This window comes from Calidris pugnax, unplaced genomic scaffold (assembly GCF_001431845.1).
Source record: "Calidris pugnax isolate Ruff unplaced genomic scaffold, ASM143184v1 scaffold13, whole genome shotgun sequence".
Classification (NCBI taxonomy): Eukaryota; Metazoa; Chordata; class Aves; order Charadriiformes; family Scolopacidae; genus Calidris; species Calidris pugnax.
This window is the reverse complement of record NW_015090810.1, coordinates 11,168,873-11,189,327: the sequence shown is the minus strand read 5'-3', so window position 1 is coordinate 11,189,327 and position 20,455 is coordinate 11,168,873. Positions and strand designations below refer to the sequence as shown.

General features: G+C 41.4%; 1 protein-coding gene across 4 annotated transcripts in view; it reads right to left on the bottom strand.

Annotated features, from left to right (window-relative positions):
* Window positions 1-585: 585 nt before the first annotated feature.
* Window positions 586-20,455, bottom strand: part of ZADH2 (zinc binding alcohol dehydrogenase domain containing 2) — a 26,031-nt gene continuing 6,161 nt past the window's right edge. The window contains exons 2-4 of one of the 4 annotated variants that reach the window (XR_001411556.1): window positions 7,693-7,837; window positions 2,490-2,596; window positions 586-1,043 (exon numbers count right to left, since the gene is read on the bottom strand). Coding sequence is in view for 1 of the 4 variants with exons in the window: in XM_014938622.1 (XP_014794108.1) it covers window positions 14,289-15,213 (925 nt within the window). In the remaining 3 variants the exon portion in view is untranslated. Of the gene's footprint in view, window positions 1,044-2,489; window positions 2,597-3,956; window positions 5,761-7,692; window positions 7,838-13,440; window positions 15,214-20,455 lie in introns of those variants that run through there. The other 3 variants (XR_001411558.1, XR_001411557.1, XM_014938622.1) reach the window with 3 other exon arrangements.

The following is a 20,455-nucleotide window of genomic DNA, read 5'->3' as shown; positions in this document are numbered from 1 at the left end:
ATTGTGCTCTTGCTCTTCACAGATGGGAAGATACAGTCTTTGATCACAATGTTAGAATGAGTAACCAAATGTTGGTTTCCTGACTTCTAATCTGTGAGTGAGTTGAAAGACGCTCTCAAGTAGGCTACCAAGCCATGTGTTGTGGGTGAACGATGCTTCATGTAGCTCATCCTTGACACGCTCATGATATAAAACAAATGTAAGAAGGTCTTTGGATCTGTGGGTTAAGGCTGCCTGTGTTTACAGTTAAGGCTGGAGTATTTGAGGGCTTTGAAAAGTATCCACATACATGATTCTATGCTTGCTGTTACCTTATTTTTGCTTATCTTTGTGTCTGCTAGCTACCTTGCTTTCTCTCAGAATAGTGCTAAGTTTGTGTTAAGATTCACTTCATATGAGCTTCATTACTACATCTTCCCTGAGAGGAAATAGTGTGGTGAAATCTTGTTAGACCCGTAGTGTCTCTGCTCGGGCCTGGGGAATGACAGTGCAGCTCTTATGGCCGTGCAGCTACACAAAACCTGCTTATTTCCTCTTCATCAATGGACGGCACTGAGTTGCTTAAGGAAGTCGGCAGTTGAATTCTGCTTGGAATTATATGTGAAGGAGGAACCTCCTTCTTGTCATTTTATTTATCATTAACAGCCATTATAATTTCTTCCCAGCGGCAATTACACTGATATCAACGCATCTAAATCGGAAATGACACTGTAGTGCTTATATTATGTTGACTGGGCATCACCTAATTTTTAAGTGACATTCTTGCCCCATCATTGTGATTATATCCCTTTCTAATAAGTAATATAAGAAAAGATCTACATAATGGGAAAACATACATATTAATATATTCCATGACAAACATGTTAACTTTACATATTAATCTTGGTAAATAGAAGTCATGTTTACATTTTTCCTCTTCAGTACACTGTTCTCTTGACAGCTTGCTTTCCCTCTGGTTTTATTCTTTCCAATCCTGGTGTACGATCCGCTGCCTCTGGTCACCCTGTTAGTCGCAGAAGGAGAAGGCAGGTCACATCCGTCTGCTTAAAAAGGAAAAAAAAAAAAAAAAAAAAAGAGGAAAGAACAATGTTACTGACTAACATAATATTGCTGCTCTCCTCATTGCATTCAGGTCTGCGTGAAGGGACTTGGATGTGTGCAATAAACATATGTGTGTGATAATGAGATTGTTGGTGGAAAGTCATCTTGAAAAGACAAGGAGCAATTAAGCTTGCTTACTCATACAAGTTAGAATGACAAGATGCCATTGCCGGCCCCACTCATCCATATAATAGGGTTCTCCTTCCCTGCTTAGCTGTATTGGGAGAAGCATTTCCTGTCAAACCTCTGCCATGACTCCACCATAAAGCAATCTGCCTTCTTCCCTTTTATACACACTTCATTCTCACACTCGCATCACTGTCCTGATTTCAGCGGAGTGCCTGCTAGCAAGAACCTGAATTAGAATACTTTAAGAATTCAATGCAAAACCTTCATTTGAGTATTTATTTGTATTGGTGTACTCTCTTGTCCAATTTTAATTGAATACTTAAAGATGTCAGAGGGGAGATGTGCAGGTTGCTCTCAAACGTTTAATAATGCGATGTGTGAAGTCAACAAATAATGCACCTTCCTTTTGCTATCTTGAAGATTTAGATAGGATATCTCGGATGCTATTGACAAGGAGAGAAGTGTGGAACAATAGGAACATATGATGGTTAGTGTTAGATAACAATAGCTATCCTTATGCATCTCGAATTGAATGATGAAGCCATCAATTAGAGAAATAGCCCTCTGAGTATATATCATTGACAAGACGAATACCAGTACATTGTATTTCTGGATGGAGATCTCGGTGATCTGTAATTCAGAAAGGCACTGAATAGCACATAGAGTCAAACTAATCCCATGATATTTGAAATCAGAAATCTTTTGTTCTCCCCATGTTTCTTTGTTTTTTAGCTACTTGACTTCTTCAGATAATGAAAGTATTTGTACTTTATACTAATTAAACAATGCTTTCTCATTCACTATCAAGATGCCATTCTTCTCCACATTCAGCATATTTAGTGGACAGTTTCAGGGCTTAAAAGAGCACGAGGAGCAGTTCTTTCTAGTTGTTGTCTGGTCTCTTAATTAATACATACAGACATGGGGATCCATTCACAGCCTATGAACTCTGTTAGAGTCGCTCTCCATACCAAAGAGCAGACCTGGCATCCACTTCTTACGTGGCATAGCTTCTATTTTCACCTAATTTTTCCCATGTTCTCTTTGGAATGTCTGATACTTTCTATCCTCTCTGCCCCTTCCAGCCTTGGTGGTTTTGTTTTTTTTTTTCTTTTTTAGCTTTAACAGTCATTAGTGTTATGTTTATAGCAGAGAAGAATCAGAAAGAAAAGCTGAAGAGATGGGAGCTGCACTATAATAAACAAGGAATTCTCAACACTTGCAGTTTCCAGATAATTAGTTTCAGTTCTTTTACTTACATTTGAAAGTGAGTGAATATTCCATGGTGAGGGCCAAAATTTTTTCTTGGATCTGTACATAGGTAACAAAATGTACTGCAGCAGATTTACACAGAGTGAGAATGGCTCTGAAGGAGAATACATAAAGAAAGAAAGATTGTAATTAATGCAGTGCTAGACTAACTATAAAATTCTACTCAAGGAACAAGACTAAGCATTCATGACATCTGTAGTATTATTATTATTTTTGGTTGAGTTTTTTTAATATGGACTCTTTTGTGTGAAATCAGCCTTATGATCTTTTCACGGGAATCTAAATGTTTAGGTTCTCTTCGTGTTTGTTTGCTTGTATGCAGAAGGTCATTATATTAAAAAATGGATGGTACTGGGGATGCCAGTGATCTTTGCAGTGAAGACGAATTTCTAGAGCCTTAGGGGAAAAAATGGTCACTGCCTTTCCCAGAAATATTTGAAAGGGTTAATGAAGTTCGGTGGATCTCAGTGGTATTGACAATGTATGGCCTGATGAGGGGAAGAAAAATACCCAGATCTTTCAGGAAAGCAGCAGGTAAAAGAAATTTCTGTAGCCTTCCTCCTTCTAAACCTAATCAAATGAAACCACCTACAGGCCAATAAGCTTCTTGAGTGCACTTTGCCCTGGCAATAGTGTTTTATTATCACCCAAAACATAAATAATGCAATAAAAGAAAATGTTTGAGGTCTCCTTAATGAGCTATTGTTAAGGCACCCTTCCCTCTTATCTCCTTTCATAGCCTGATGCAAAGAGCAGCATCCAGTGGTCGAGAGTGTATTTTGAGTGCTGCTAGGAAAGTACAAATGAGAAAACAGACTTAATTACACTGCTTACTGCATCTAGAGGTCCATGTGGTTTGACCGGCTGTGTTAGGACACCCTGTAATTTGGAGGAATTCTCTGTGCACTGGCACCGTAAATGTACTGCTATCCAAAGGATGGTTAATAATCTGAAGTTGGCTGTTAACGTTGCTGGAGCTGGTGTCTATAATTTCAGCGAGTGACCCAAATGACTCTGCAATGAAAGACTGAAATGTCACTCTCCTCCTTTACTTTGTTTGCCTTGAGCAAAGAGTGCTCCAGATTGTGTACATCCACCGAGGTCCAAATGATGAAAGGGCAACGCGTAAGCGTAGATTCATGGCTCTGCTAAATCTCCCTGCTCTGGCAGAGTAGTAGGGAGCATGGGGAGGAGGGCATGGGAGAAAAATAAGACCGTCTCCTCCAGATCAGCTTCCACCGTGGCTATCTTTTCCCATCTGAGCGTGTAAAGGCGAGGCTGGCTATAGGGACCTGGCTCTCCCATGCTCTCTAGCTGCCAGCCACCAGTAAATCAGACCCGACGCCTGTGGCTAAAGGCAAAGCAAATGGTTTCCATTACCCAGGTATTTATTTTGCACCTGCTGCTGTGACATCTGTGTAATAACAGTTAGGTATGACAATAGGTAGGCTGACCTGACTTTGAGTATTTCATTGCTTCTTTTCATTATGCTGAGCGAGCGAGCAAGCAGAGGACCCGTACTCTTCTCGCGAGGTGTTACGGACCATCCAGCTGAGACGTCTGTGGAGTGGCAAGTGCAAAGAGCTTTGCCTTTGCTGTCAGGAATCTTAAGCCCTTGTTTCCGTTGGTACAGCTCAGATGCAGTAAAGGAGTAAAATACTATCAGTAAATTTCAGAAAGTTCAGTATTTGCATTTCATTTGGAAACCTGTGACATTTTGGCATATTTCCACTGGAAGGCCAGGGCAATGCTGATTGAAGATCAGTGTCGACATTAAAATATACACGGTAAGGAGAACTAGTAAGCTTCAGAGCAAAGCCAGCCTGCCAGGCACAAAACCAAGCAGTCCTGGGGCAGGGGATAAGAGTGGGTGTTTGGGGTTGTTGGGTTTTTTTAAATACGAAGTTGAACAAAAAGACTAATTTGCTCACAGTGCAAACTGTATCTTCCTGGAGTGGGACACATTCTTAGCGCAAATATGCTTATTTTCTTTAAAATCATTTAGACCTTCATGCACGTTGTCTGATATACAAGTGTCAGAATTGGGGGCTGTTCAATCTTTCCACCTTACTGTGCGATAGACAGGAAACCACTGGAAAAGTACTATTCTCTGTATTCCCTCCAATATAGTATGGCTAGCTTTCAAGGACCGAGAAACTTTTCCATCATTTAGGTAAGCGTGGATGTCAGTTGGACTCTGGCAAAATTATGCTGGAAAGCGCCAATGAAATGGTCGTGTTCATTCCCCTCCAGCCATCATGAAGGCACTACCAACATTTTGTTTACTGAGAGCTTTAAGAGGTACTACTGCCATTTATATATGACAGACATGGTGAAGTCCTGACTGCATTTCTGGAAGCATGGAAATCACTGCCAACACCCTACCACCTTGTGTTAGTCTGCAATTAGTTGAAAATATGACATAATGCCAGGAAGATGAAAGAAAAGTATCTAGAAAGCAAGGACACTGGCATTAGTTCTCCCTGCAGAATACCTGTGAAGTACTGCTGTTAGAGTTAGGATTTTATCCGATTTACACAGGGGAAAAAAAGCCTGTTGCTACTTGTTGAACTCATCTGAGGTGAAGCACAAACTTTGGCTGCCTTCCAGTCACCTGCACACAACCCCAGCACCAATGTCCTTTTTTGCCCCTGCTAGATACAACATTTTTCTCTACAGTGTGTTTCATCCACAGCCCTTCATTTATCTTATAGGATTCTGGTTCATAACATGTGAACCACTGCTGAACTGTTTCGTACCTCTGCAATTTCAGTTTTGTGGGAAAGGGGGAATATTTGGTTCCTTCCTCTTTGCACCATGACACGTATTTTGTGACTGCTGAACGTGTCAGCTTTCTGCAAACAAGGAAGAAATGCAATAGAAGTAGCTTCATCACATTAAACTGTAGCATTATCAGATAGAATGAAAGACACTGCAAATTAAATCATACAGGTGGAAAGAGTCCTTGGTGGTTTGGTCACACCCCCCCATCTCACTAGAATAAAAGGATTTTGTATATAGAAAACAAAAGCAATGCCTCTTTCTGCAGTAAAATGGAAACTGTATATATTTGCCATAAATCTACTGAAATTCTGTTGCAGAGCCTATAGGCAAAACTCCGTGTACTTTGTTAGGTTTAGGCATGTTACAAGACAAGGATAACTGAACTCCCTCCTGCTAAGGGAGAGAAAAGCCTGAAACACTTCCAGCAGCCTCCCCCTCTATGATTATTTCACTTTTTTTTTTTTTTTTTTTCCCTGGGGGGGGGGGGGGGGGGGAAGAGAAAGTATTTTTAACTTTTACTAACTAAAATCTCTGCAGTGCTCTCCCCCGCTCCCTTTTTTTTTTTCTGCAGAAAATGGATAAGTCTGGTTACGGAGTGCATACGCTACAGAATTTTGGTGAAACCAATACTAGTTGCTAATGGGTGTAAGTTGTTTGCACAAAGTCTAAAAAATAATCAGCAATGCTTTTTGTTATTTTCTTACGTAGTGTCCTTAGGCTGTGCCAGCCTTTATTTAAGTGGGAATTTTTTTTTTTTTTTTTTTTTTTTTTCCCTGGGAGTAGGGAGGGAGGTGAAGAGAAAGAGGGAGAAGGTAAGGAAAGAATAGCTATCGAGTAACTCAGCATTTTGGAGATGGAGGAGAACTGTTTATTAAACTAGGATGGATGACAATCTGTCCCTCGCACTTTAATTTGTTTTGAGAAGAATGATACCTGAGAATGGGAGGGTTGTCTTTCTAGCAGTTTCCCTCGAGCAGGGTTCCCTTTGCCACCACCCATCGTCAGAGAACCGAGAATTTGCAAAGCTGCTGCTGTTGCCACCACAGCTCTTACAACATCGGAGACTGCAAACACACTGCATTTCCCAAGACTTTGGGAGTTATCTGGAGGCCCTGGGAAATTTCACTGCAATTTGAGGTTAGGCAGGTCTGCGTTAGAACTGTTTTTTTCCAGCAGCATGAACACACACACACACAGAGAAATAAGAGCCAGGTTCTCCTCAGAGATGGTTTTTACACTGATTTCAAGAGTGTTATTCTTGTTCCTCATTTACATTCCCAGGAGAGGAAACTGACTCAATATCTCTCCTATTTGTAGGCGCTTGTGATAGCAGATTGAGGTTTCCCAGCTCAGTAAGAAGTCAAATGATCCAATAACTGACTCTGCATCTCGATTACTGAGAATACAGGAAAAATAACACACTTTATCCACTTCCTTCTGGCTACTCTCACCACACCCTACGCAGGGAGGAAAGGTAGATTACGCTGCCTGTATGCAGGGGTTGTTTCAAAAGCAACACAACCCGAGGAGAACCCCCTCATTAGGGCTTCAATGAGGGATTACACATAGGTGTCAAGGGGCAAATAAGCCAGACATTTTCAGTGTTATCCTTGTTTAACATTATGAAATGGCTTTCAAAACTCTGGATGCAAATAAAACTTTCTGATGGGCTGCCAGAAACAGTCACGCCAATAATGTCATGCCAACGTGAATGAAGTCGGAGTATTTTTCTTTGTAGCAATCAGACGTGCCACACAATGCATTTCTGTGGAGTTCTCTTTCTTGGAAGGCTGAAATCACTTGGCTTGCGGCCTCGTGCCTCCCAGCTCACCTGGGAGGTGAGCTGTAATCAGCCAGAACCGTGCTGCATGTCATGTCTTACTGCTTACAGAAAATATACAAATTTCCTTTCCTTCTATTCCCTTTGTGAATCAGCCCCTTAGGGGTATGGTTTTTTAAGACGGCGCTCAAGAAGCCTGTGCACACATCCTCATAGCACATAATGAGATTTATGTGTCTGCCTACTTCCTCCGAAAATGAACTCTAGAACAGCAAAAGTGACTTGGTCTGGCACTCACTCGGTCCTTTTGACCTCCCTCTTGTGATAGAAGATAAAGACTTCCCCGTCCTTCTCTTACAGAAGGCCCAGAGGGTATGTTTGTGCGATGTGCTGTCTGGTCCTGCAGTAAACCAAGACGTTTCTTGAGTGTCCCCAGCTCCAGTTCTGAAGAAAGAGAAGGCTGTTTGACACTTCACAGGATAAACCTGGCCTAAGAGCACAGGTGCAATGAGACTACACATCCTGTGACAGAAGGCTTGAATGTAAAGGTTTTGCTTCAAAATGACATCAGAAAGCACTGTAAGTCCAGGAGAGCTAAGTGCTTCTGACAAGTGCAAAATTCTCACCTGCAGAATAGGTGCCAAGAACTCGTGCTCTTTCCAAGCCCTTATTTGTTGCTATAGCACTGTGCAGGATTTAGTAATGTTTCCCAGTGAAAACTCCACTATGCAGAACCACGTAAGCTGCTCGTGCCCAGCCCGTCTGTGAGACCTACAAAAAAGCAAAGGAGAGAGAGAACATGCCATAAACTGCCTCCAAAACCTCCAGGATGCTCTGGATTGTGGGAAGGTTTCTTGCAGTCTGCCAGGATCCACGCTGAGCGTCCGGGGAGCTGAAAACCGCCATTGTGTGCCCCTGTGATAGGGGCTTTACTTGAAGCAGGCTCTGCTGGAGGCACAGAAGAGACAACTCTTGTTGAACCAGCACCACCAAAATGCTCCTTACAACCACCATCAAACTGCAGTGGTGTCAAAACCCATTCTGCCCTGTAACCCAAGTAAAGCATGTGAGTTTAAGAGGGGGAAATATACATTGGAGAGTATAACTGAGACCGAGGTATTGTGTACCTATGCCATATACACAGAATTTTGTTGTAACTCACTGAGAATCGGCCGGCCATACCTGACAGCTTTTTATTTTTTGCCTTGGGCCTGGTCTACATGTACTTTTGCACTAGTAAAACACAGCTAGAGCAGTAAGCGTTTAACCCGTCTAATGTTACATTTTCATCTGGTCTAGTAAGCCCCAGCTTTTATTTATGTGTATATCTGTGCTTGTGAGAGGCAGGAAGAATACATCAGCTGGGGAGGAAAAAAAAAAGAAAATTAAAAAGAGAAGATTCCTGAACATCCACCCAAGGAGTTAATGCAACGGGGTATATGTGAAGGGGTTAAAACACTACACAGGTACAGATCCTGTGGCAATTACAAATGTTATTGAAATAAAAACCAGAAACAGGAAGCCAAAAAACAGGTCCCTAAGGCAGGCATCTGTCTTAAATGATATCATTTGTCAAGTTTCCAGCATCTTGTGGTTGTGAACACAAAAAGAAGTTCTGTGTTATACTAAGGACATTACATACTCATTAGCTGGAATGTTCCTGAAGTACATAATACAGGATTTTCATTTAATAAGAAGCAGCTACTTGCCACTGTGTTGTACATAAAATAAATTCTGGGCATGCTAATTGCCATTCAAGGATGTTCTACCTAATTTTTGACAGGTTTTTCTTCCCCTCCCCCTTTAGACTACACAGTGAAAACTGTAAGCAGTATGTGTTGCTATAGTTTAAAAATCTTTTCAGAACAGTTCTTATTTCTGAAACTTGGAAGCTTGCAATGATGCATATTGAAGGAGTTAATGCAGATATTACAGAAAAAAAGAAAAACAAGTTATCTATAGGAATATTGTAGCAAGAAGGGGAGCAGCAAGAAAGCAAAATACATATATATATGTATCTTAGCACAGTAACTCTTCAAGTCATCGCCCCCATCTTGAAGAACAAACCTAACTGTAATTAATTGGTATAGTTCCTCTATCTGAACACTATTAGTGCATTAGAGTTAACTAATATATAAGCTTCCCCCTCGCTGCCCTGCCAATGACCTTAAGCTTCACATGGTAGGAAGGCCACTTGCTGTAGAATAGAAAAGTAATTTATCCACCATGATTGTTCAGCCCTGGCCCCTCTGTAAAACAGCAACTGACAATTGCGCTGTATTATGGATGGTACGTTTGTGGTGTGTACAATAGTGTGCAGAGCACCAAACTCACTTCCCCGAACACTGCAGGCAGGGCTTGAAAAGTGATCCCAGAAAGAAGAGACCACTTGCTGAGCGATGGCCCTCCATTTTCAAATCTTTTTTTTCCCCTCCAAATATCTTTCCCCTTTTTCTTTGCCCCAAAGAGAAAATAGTACTGTTCTCTCAGCTTAAGTAAGAGCAGTAGGTAATTTTCCATTCATAAAAGGATATAATATAAAAAAAAAAAAAAAAAAAAAAAAAAAAAAGAGGTTACTTTGCAAGGTTACTTTGCTTTTATTTTACCTGGGGTTTCCCTGCTTCTTTCCACATTTCAGGATTTAGCATATTCCCTCAAAACATAATAAATTTCGATTCTGTAGCTTAAGGGATCCATCAGTTAAAATGTTAGTCTTTCATCTTTATTACCCTCCCATTAAAATGAAAGAAACCGGGACACACTTCAGTTTAGAAGAAGCAATTTAGTTGGTAATGTCCTTACTACTCAAGTCTTTACAAAGAGAGAAAGTGCATTATTGCTTATATTTCACACATCTATCTGCATAAGAAGCAACTAAAGCTTTCAGACACATACGATGTTAAATTTAATAATATTCTTTGATTAGATTATTTTATTACAACATTTTTCCATTACCAGTCATTTCCCGTACACATTTACATTCATAAAACCTGCAGGTTTTTCTTTGTTTTGTGTGTGTGTATGTGTATTCATAAAGCAAGGAAAAGATTTTCTGGTTTGCTACAGCTGTTAGATTCGAAAAGAACAGATTAATAACTAGCCACCACGTAGGACTAGGTTTTCTTGTACACTGCACCAGTAACCCTTTGCTATAATGAGGACACAAAGAGGCTCACATCAGGCTGCTCCTCTTCTTCATAACTCAAAAGCGTCACAGTGGCAATAGCCTCTAGTGCTATTTGTCTTTAGTGCAGTTGTGACACTTCGGCATGATCCATAATTTGGCAGCTATTTACCGTGACATTTCCCTTCAGTGCAGCCATAACATTCAGTGAAGCCATTATTTGGTTCCATTTACCATATAAATTGTATTGTTGTGCATGCATGCTAGCAGCTACATTAGGTACCTGAAAATGAGTAAATCTTGTAAAATAGATACTAACAGCTATTCAGCAGAGAAATTCCTTTACTCCTCAGACAGAAGTAGGAAAATATATAATATCTGCAAACACTACTGCAAACTTTTCCTTGAGAAACTGTAATTATTTGTATTTACATGACACAGCAGTTATTCACATCCACTTATTAAATATAAGCATTATATATCTATACGCGCACATATGCACACGTACAAATATATAGCGAACTACTCCTTGCTAGAAATCTAACTTAATTCAAAAAGGTATTAGGAGATTTCAGCATAGCAATTAAGTAGGAAGCATATCTGTAAAATGTGCTGAGGGTTGCAGGCCAGGAGAGGGTGAGTACGTGTGTGTCCGCGCGCGCGTGCGTATGCACACATGTGACAGACTCAGGAAAAAAGCCAGCTCTTCATCTATTTCTTTGTTGTTTTTCCATGGAAGCATATGTAGGTAGGAAAGGGAAATTCTGTTATTAGCCTCAGCAAACAATGCCAGATTCCTCTGTAGCAAATTCATTTAGAAAGGTAAAATTAGGATGTAGTGCTAGCAACCACATCTCAAAGAGCTGCTATTATTAATAGTATTATTATTTAAATCCCTGCTCTCTACATATAGTATACTTAGTATTTCCCAGGCAAATGTATTATTATTTTTAATCATTTAAGTCCCCACTGTGCACACAGCTTTTAATACACCTTTTTTGCAAGCATATTAAGTGTATTGTTATTAATCCCTTGCTGTGACTCTACAGTATTTCTTTTCCTTGTATGTTCAATGTCCTATCATCATTTAAACCTCTCAGTGTGTGCATGCCATATACATTTTCCTATCCATCTAATATTTAAACATTATTTAAATCCGTCATAGCTTACTTATTCAAAGTCTGCCCTGCTCCCATGACTGTAAGTTTGCAGAATATACTTTTAAATAAAGAGAAGTTGGCTTCTTTTCCCCCCTGCAAACCAAAAACTATTACGAATCTCGGCAGAAAAGCCTTATCTGCGCATATCAGAAATACTTTCCACCCTTTCTCCACCAATAATGCTCTCTTTCAGAAATCTAAATGATAGAAGTTGTATACTTAAAAACAAAAATCACTTCTTCATTTTAGATTCATTCATGGAAGAGCAATCATGCATCCCCCGAGTTACCCTTTAGCTTAACATAGGCGTCTGATGAAAAGGACAAGGGCAGTGACCAGAGCCCAACCCAAATACCAACAGGGCTACGAAATTAGCACATTGGCCATACAAATTCTGCATATAACAAATTTAAACGTTTTACTAATACTGTAATCAGTATGAAAGTGCTAAATAATACGCCTGAAGCTAAAATTAAAACCAACAAAATGTCAAATCTGAATATACATATATACATATATATATATATATATATATATATATGAACCTTCCGAAGGTTCCTCTCTTCCCATATTTTGATCAGTGAAATTGCCCTGGGGCAGTTGCATTACTTATGTTATAGACGAAGCAACACATTAAAAAGAAAGTAGAACACTGCATGTCCAAACAGAATCCTGTTACAAGAAGAATATTTTACAACAAAAACATTTGGAATTCACTGCCTCGGAAACACCTAAATACATTGGATTGGCAGTGATCAACACCTCTGCAAATAGGGCCACTCGGATGCGTTTTGGCATTTCACTGCAGGAACTTAATTTAGAAAATTGTTACCCATGCAACTCTTCCATGCATACCATGGATGTAACCAATATTATTCTTTTTATTTTGCCCTAGTACATCCCAAGCAGTCTTTATATCGAGAAATATATATAGATATATATATAGAAGATGTGTTTATTGAGCGAGGGCACTGCCTTTTCTCTGAACAAGAAAAGAAACCACGTGCCTAGCAATAAAATAGTGAGAACTTTGTATACTTTGATCTTGTACGGTACTTCAGTGTTTGCATCTTTCTAGCATCCAGCTGGAAGGCCAATATACCTTTCTAATTATGCAAAACACACAAACACCACGATATTTGTAATATTAGAGGGGAAAGCGGAAGTTCTTTCTAACAGCTGATCTTGGTGAAAACAAAAATCATAGTGGTTTGATGCACAGTTTCAGTAATAGAGAAAAGGGAACAAAGCCTCACGCCATTCTACCTTTCCCCACAATCCTCCAAAGGGGGACTAAACCCAGTAGTTCGATATGGCCCAAAAAAAAGGGACAGTTCTTTGTTGCACACAATTCTGTAGGATGCTAATGACATATGGACTAAAAAATTACAATAACAATGCGCTAAATCAAAGTTAAAAATACTTTTTCTACTGCCTATACTATTGAATAAAATAGAATTTTTTCCTACATGTTACTTTAAAAAATGTCGTGTACAGTCAGTCCTGAATAATGCCCCAAAATTAAGTTTACCCTGGATTTTTTCCTTCAACCCCTAGACATTATCAGTCTATCATTACATTTATTATTAGCAGTATGATTTTAGGAAATTTCCATCTCTCCAAGTCCATACAAAAGTCTATAATTTCAAAAGATGTGGCAAAATCGGCCTTTAAGATCTTAAACGTTTGCTATGGAAAAAAAGATGTAGAGCAAGCATAGTTTAAAGTATTTTATTGTTCTGGAAAATATTACACTTGTAGCTGGAATTCCCACTGTATGTACCGCTAATAATATCTATTACGTGAGGAAGAATTTTCAAAACTTTACAAAACCTTTTAACTGCACCCACTAGATAATCCATGGCTGAGCACTAGCACGGGTATGAGGTACTGTGACTGCAGATTTAAGACGGTCTTGCTATTTGTAAAAGGGCTTCTGCAGAAGCAATATTCGGTAAAAGTAGAAGTAGCAGCCTGATTCTGGGAAGTCACATCAAGAATCATCGGTCAAAGAACTCTGCAACACAGAGATTATCTACAAAGGAGCTAGTCAGCAAGAACTGCAACAATATGAATAAATGCCACAATCATTTAAATAGCTTTTTAAACTTTATTAAATCTTCAAAACATATACAGAACCTGAACACATGTGAACACGGCTCAAAACCCCACTCCGGTATCTTTTAATACTGACTAAAGGACAGACTGGACAGTAAAAGGTAACAGTAGCAAATGAAAAGCCCAAAAAAAAGAGATTATGTTGCAATTTGAAGTTAAAAGATTTAAAAGAAAATTCCACGTTTTTTTGTAGTTACGAACCACTTAATTAAAAAAAAAAGTCAGTTAATATTACTGACATGTTAGAATCGGAGGATAAATTTTCCCTGTGTAACCAGTCAAGGAATATTACTATGATCCATGATGCAACTGAATTATGATTATTGTGTTTGTGACAAAAAATCAAGAGCATAATTTTTTTCCAGAAACTTCTAGAGGTTGATAGTGCAACCACAAGATATGACTCTTTACTTAGTCTCATTCTAACAATTTTATTTTTAAATCGGGGAATCAAAATTGCTGAAAGATTATTTTTTTTTTTCTGAGCTGAACTATATATAAAATCTTATCAAACCAGTCTGACAGACTAAATCTGCCTCTGCATCAAGACTTATTCTGTCAAGAACAATGTTCTTGTCTCACACTAGCCTAAGCGACAGAATCAAACACAGGCCCATTAAGTCCGTGCTACAGCCACCGATTTAAGCACTTTTAAGAAAAGAGAAAAAAAAAAAAAACCACAAAACTTTTTATTAACACCTTAATGCTGTTTTTTAATATAATATCCACTACTAAGCTTAAAAAAAGAAATTGTTTCTAGTGATTCTTGAGGCATAAAGTGCCCATTTTCTCTCTCCTGATTTATATCATTGTTCTGTTTTTACAGCTTACTGTTGACAGAGTGAGGTAATTCAACTACAATTTTTCCAATGTTTTTTCCCATGTACATGTAATCTACAGCACGGAATACGGACTCCAAGCCAGTGAACTTGCCCTCCGGAGACATGTCTCCAAAGTCCACCTCACAAACCAGGTCTCCTCTTTCATACATCTTGAGCAAGTCCTTCATAGCCATTTTGTATTCGGAAAGGTAATGGTTCAAGAAGAAACCCCGGATGCTGGCAGACTTCTTCAATAGTTTTGCTGGCAGGAACTCTGCTTTAACGGGCTGGAGGCCAGTAGGGTTCTGGTAGCCAGCGATAAACCCAATAACTATCAGGCGCCCTTTGGTAGCCAAGGAGTTAAGAGCCAAGTCAAACATCTTTCCCCCAACAGATTCATACACTACATCCACACCTTCGGGGTAGTCCTTCCTAAGAACAGATTCAACATTTTCAGTTTTATAGTTGATCGTTCGGTCACAGCCAATGGATTTCAGAAAACCACCCTTTTCATCACTGGAGCAGGTTCCAATTACGTGGCATTTTGCCTTCTTAGCAAGCTGCACAGCGAACTGGCCCGTTCCTCCAGCCGCTGCTGTCACCAGAACCTTCTTGCCTTCAGACAGCTCTCCCAGCTCTTTCAAACTGATGTATGCGGTAGCACCACTTACCATTAAAGTAAGAAACTCGGGTTTCACAGAGGGTAGAGGAACTGCTTGTTTGGCAGGCACAACTGTGTATTCAGCAAAGGAACCTGCTTTCACGTAGGCCACAGCTTGACCCACTGTGTAATCAGCGCTAGCACTGAGTCCTAACGCTACCACTTCACCGACACCTTCAAAACCTATGTCAAATGGGGGTTTAACTGACGGATCATATCGGCCAGCTGAGTAGTTTATGTCAGATGCATTAATGCCGACAAATCTAGAAGAAAACAAAAATGTATTAACAAGATTTACTCCTTACCAAGTCTTTGTCGTATGAGAAACCTTCAATTTAGATTTGTGGGATAAGTACGAGACTTTTTCTCGTTATTGGTATGTTTGAACAATGAGTACGCTCCAGAGACTACTTCCATCAGACTTTTGTAGTTTACATTCTGTTAGTCTAGAATTAAAGATAAATTTACTAAAAGAAAAAGAAAAAAAAAAAAAACAACAACCCAAAAAACCCCAAACCCCAACTTTTATTTTCCTCAGGTCAAACTAAAAATAATTCTGTAAAAGATTAAAAGATGAAAATTAATTGAACATGGAAGAATAAAACATGCAAAGCGGTAAATATGTTGGTTCTGGCAACAAATTTACATTTTTGAACATAATAATACTGTTAATGACTAACGATCATATTAACTATCGATGTCATTTGCAAGGTCATGTTACTGTAGGCAAGTACTTTTTAATTGATGGAGTCACTACAGCAAATTTGCCTTTTGATGTAGCTAATGTCAACGTTAAAATATTTTTCTTTATATAAATTACTTGCAACACATCAAAACAACCTTGCACAGAAGGACTGAAATTATAAGACTGAGTATCAGGTCCTACTGACCTCTAACAGGTGAAAATGGATGCCAATTATTTTAATTTTTTTATAAAAAGGTACAGACGTTCTCACAACTTGATGAAGCACTAGGAGATAATGCCTAAAAGAAAGTTATGATCTAGCTTAATCACAAAGAATATTTTAGTAACGGGTTCTTTTTAAAAAGCCTAACAGTATCTCTGTACAGGCAAGGGAAGGGAGACTGGAGAAGGTTCCGTTAGCTGGAAAATGTAAAAAAGAAACACATGCAACAGAAAACACCAGGACTGTTATTACATGTGGAGGTGACAACCTGAAAGGTGTCCTTGATACCACGCAAAAGCTGCAGAAGTATGCACACAGTGCACTTTTAATCTTTGCAGTGAGCAAGAGGTTCAAGTGGTGTGTGTGTGTAGTTTTAAACTGCTTGCACACAGAGCGAGGAGAAGTAAAACCACTTCGCTCATTTTGATTTCCTTCACTCTTTACAGCACATGGAGCCTCAAACTTTCACCAGCGTAATGTGTTATATATATAAATAGAGACGTACGCATAAACATATCCATGCATACAATAGGTGAAAGTGACTGTTGCTCTTGTTAATTTTGCCTTTGATTTCACTGCTCGGACGCAACAAAAAATACCTACGTCTTGTCCGTAGGTACAAAAAATCCGCTATTACCCTGCCGTAGGGTAACTCCCACAGAGTCCTGCTAAAAGATGCATACAATTTGGTAGCGGAGCAGCAGCTCCCGAGCCACACCGTGTCCCTGGGAGCAGGGAGGCGAGCCGTGCCGGCGCCGCACCGGCCTCCTCCCGCTGCTGCCCCCCAACTTGTGCCGAAGGGGGCCGAGGGCTAGAGGCCGGCTGTGCTCGCCCCCTCCCCGCTCTCATCCTTTTGCCCAACCGGGGGCTCTCGGTAGCCGCCAGGCCAGCCCCCAGGCGCTCCCTCAGCCCCCGGCCCCAAGGCGAAAGGCTCCCTGGCTCCCCGCTGGGCTGAGCCTCCCTCCCCCCGAGCCCAGCCACCGGCGCACGTCTGCTTTCGCCCGGTGCGGAGCGGCTGGGGCACCGCACCCTAGAGAAGGGGGGCGTGTGTGTGTGTGTGTGCAGATTACTACTGGTAATCGTAACGACCCCCCCGGCTACTCCCCTCCAGGAATTCCCCCCTCTTCTCAGCGCTGCACCGCAGCGGGCAGAGCACAAAGGCAGGTAAATAACCGGCTGAGGACAAAAAAAATAAAAAAACTTTGTGTGGGGAGAAGGGGCGAGCGGTGCCGCGGGCCGTGCGGGACCCCAGCAACACGCACCGCTGCTTTTGTTGTGCAGCCGGAGAGGATGCGAGCCCTTCCCCGCCCGGGCCGCACCGCAACTTGTCCGTGCGGCTGCGGGGCGCACAGGTTGGAGCCGCCCGCCCGCCCCCCCGCCGCGACGTGCGGGGCTTCCTGCGGGGCTGGGGCGGCCGGGAGCCGGCCGGGGATGCGGGGGACGCCCGGGACAGCCGGACCCCGGCCCTGGCAACGGGCGGAGAGCTCTGCGGCGGGAGAGGGTCCGGCGGCCCGGGCAGCCCTGTCCGCCGCTGCCCGCTCGGCGCTGGGGCGGACAAAGCCGCCTGCGCTGCCCCGCTGTGCGGGGGGCTCGTCCCCGCCGCCTGCCCGCACCCCCACGGACACGGACACGCGTGCACACACACCCGCTCCTTCCCCGTCCCTGCGGGGCTGCTGGGCCGCGGGAAATAGTTCTCCCCGGGCTCCTGGGTTCATCATTATTAATCGATCCAGCCTGCCGTCCAGCCCTCCCCCACCAATTTTTTTTTTAAACTCCCTTTTTATTGTGTGCAAACTCAAAACTCCTGTTCGCATTGTACCGGCTTTTTTTTTTTTTCTTTTTTAAGGTTCCTTACTCTCTTAGATTTCTCGCACGTTAAAACGATCGTACGCAGCGTCTAGATTAAAACATATTGTCTAATTTGCCTTGTCATTCCAGCTGACAGAAGGGAGGCGGTAGGATGTGCCCGCAGTTTCTTAGATTATTTTGCTTTTAAAAGTAGGAATAAGTACGATTTCCAAGTTGAAGATCAGTTTACTAACTTCTGAGACTGAGAAAAGGAGAGCACAGAAGAAACAATTACTTGGGGTGCTGGTGGATTTTAAGACCTTTCAGACCTTTTATATTGCCTTGTTTTACTTTCTCACTTGAAATGTATTATTTAATCTAGCAGTTTCTAATTGCTTGCTCCTTCAACATTTCAAGATGTAAACCTAAAGGGGAGAAAAAAAAAGCTAGAGACTGGCTTTTCCCAAAATAATTACGCACATTGAGTCACCCGTTTTATTTATACTCAACAGTGTTGAACCCCCTCGTATTGTTTGTTACAGAAAACAGGAGGACACCGCCGAGGGGAGGAAATGCTGCTTTTCGTACCACAACAAAGCGTGAGACACTGAAAACCAGCACCACAGCCTTAAACGCAGACAAAACAAAGTCATCCAAAACAGTACTATGCAAGAAAAACATTATTTACACCAAACACTCAGCAGGAAGAGTCTTCCACTTTTCCCACTGTGACCCATTAGTCCCTTGGTTCGAAAACTTTCTTCAACCCATCTTACTCCCTTTTCTATAAACTTTCTTCCCATCTTCCAGCCCAACAGTAAATCGCTACAGGTACTTCAGAAACGAAATGTGTCACTTCTTCAAGAAAACCTCGAAAATCCCCAACATCTTTAAGAAGGACCAAATCTTCACAGTCTTTGGATCCTTATCCTGCAATAAAACGGAAGAACCTCGCCCACCCCCCCACCCCCCCAACAGGAGAAACGGACACACAAAGCTTAAATGGCTTCGTTAAGGGTTTTTTTATTCACCTTTCCTCCCTCCTCCTCTCCTACACAGAATTTAAGTTAAAAAATAAAAACCTGCTTTAAATCGATTTCTAATTTTGAAGAATTTCTGAATAAAGGATGTATTATTTTTTTCTTTATAAAAAAAGTAGACATAGGGTTGCTGGCTTACTTCTCTAAAGGAGAAGAAAGGGGGGAATAAAGTTCCCTCAAACTGCATCTTATTTTAAAGTATCTATCCATAAAGGAACTCAGCACATTTTAATTTCCCATTCCCCTAAATCCCAAACCAGATTTTATTGTGGTGGATGAGGATTGCTTTGCATAAAAAGCTCAAAGCAATTAATACTATTCATGGGCGTGACTGGGACTAAAATGAACAAATCCGCAAATGCACTCTTGGAACTCAAGTCCTTTATTGTTTTTTTTTTAATTGTATGTTTCTACCGATTAGAAAATGTATAGTTATATTTCGGGCTTGCTTTTTTGAAAAACTAAATAAAGCCAGGGACCCATCCTTTAGGGATGGGAAAATGCTTCCCCAGAGTGACAAGAGAGGGGGAAACATTCAGAACTCGCTTCCTGCTGCAGCTCGTATGAAGAGAATGTTATTCAGTAACGTGATCCCATGTCTTCTGTGATATTCCCCAGAAAATAATAATAAATAGAAAGGAAATGCCACAGAACCCCAAATAATACAAACCGTATAAACTCTAAATCTAGACTTCGTCACTCACCTCTCCCTCCCCTCCAGCCCCACTCGTGTGGTGTGTGTGTGTGTCTGTACAGGAACATGAGTGTAATAGGCTGATGTGTTAAAACCCAGTAATTGCCTGCCTGAATCTGTGGACCAGCTCCTGCCTTTAGTCTGGTGCAAGCTCTGCGCCTCAGCTCGTTCACCATGAGGTGTGCACGTCCCCCTAGCACCCAGGGAGCCCACCCAGCAAAGGGAGGGAGGGAAGAAGAGTTACACTGGAAGCTGTACTGTCTTTTTGAGGACATATCAGACATGATCATGAGTTATTGCTTCCTTTGCTAAATGCTGTTGCAGGTATTTCTGAAGGAAAAAAAAAAAAAAAAAAAGAAAGAATAAATTTTTAAAAATCACGGGGGGGTGGGGGGAGAAGCAGGAGGATGAGAAAGACTCCAAGTGCGTGTGTGAGGGGGAGGGGATTTGAGAAACAAGGATGTCGCTCTGCCTTGCATTACCCGAGCAGAGACTTGCTACTTGTATCTCAAGTCTTTCGACCCCTTCCACGGAAAGGAATTTAACTCCAGCCTGATGGCTGTTTCATGGTCATTAGTGGGTGTAGCAACACAATGTTTTAGACTTTGAGGTTTGGAGGGAATTTGGGTCTCAGAAATCCTAGTGGGAGATGTCAGCATCGGATTAAAGTGCCACAGAAGCTTTCTCGTCAGCTCCTGGAAGACTGCCTGTTCTTCTTTCTCCTTGCCCCTTCTGTACTATGTATTTATGTGTTACATATGGACACACGCTAGAGATTACACATACACACATAGCCACACACTGCCTTAATAGAACTTCCATCGTTGTTCTCAAGCCAATTTAGTGGTTCTTAACGTCTTTAAGCTCCACCGGAGAGCATGGCAAACTATGTGTTACTACGATTTCCTTGCTTGACAAGAACCTGAGAGTGCCGCTCTCCCCTGTGGCAGCCACGCAGTCTGCTCCCGAGTTCCCAGAGTTTCCCCCTCCCCTCGTGGGCAGAGAAACCTCTCAACTTCAGAAGGCTCCCTTTTCGCCTAAGAAACAACAACGTTTAGGAAGGAGCCGCCGAGAA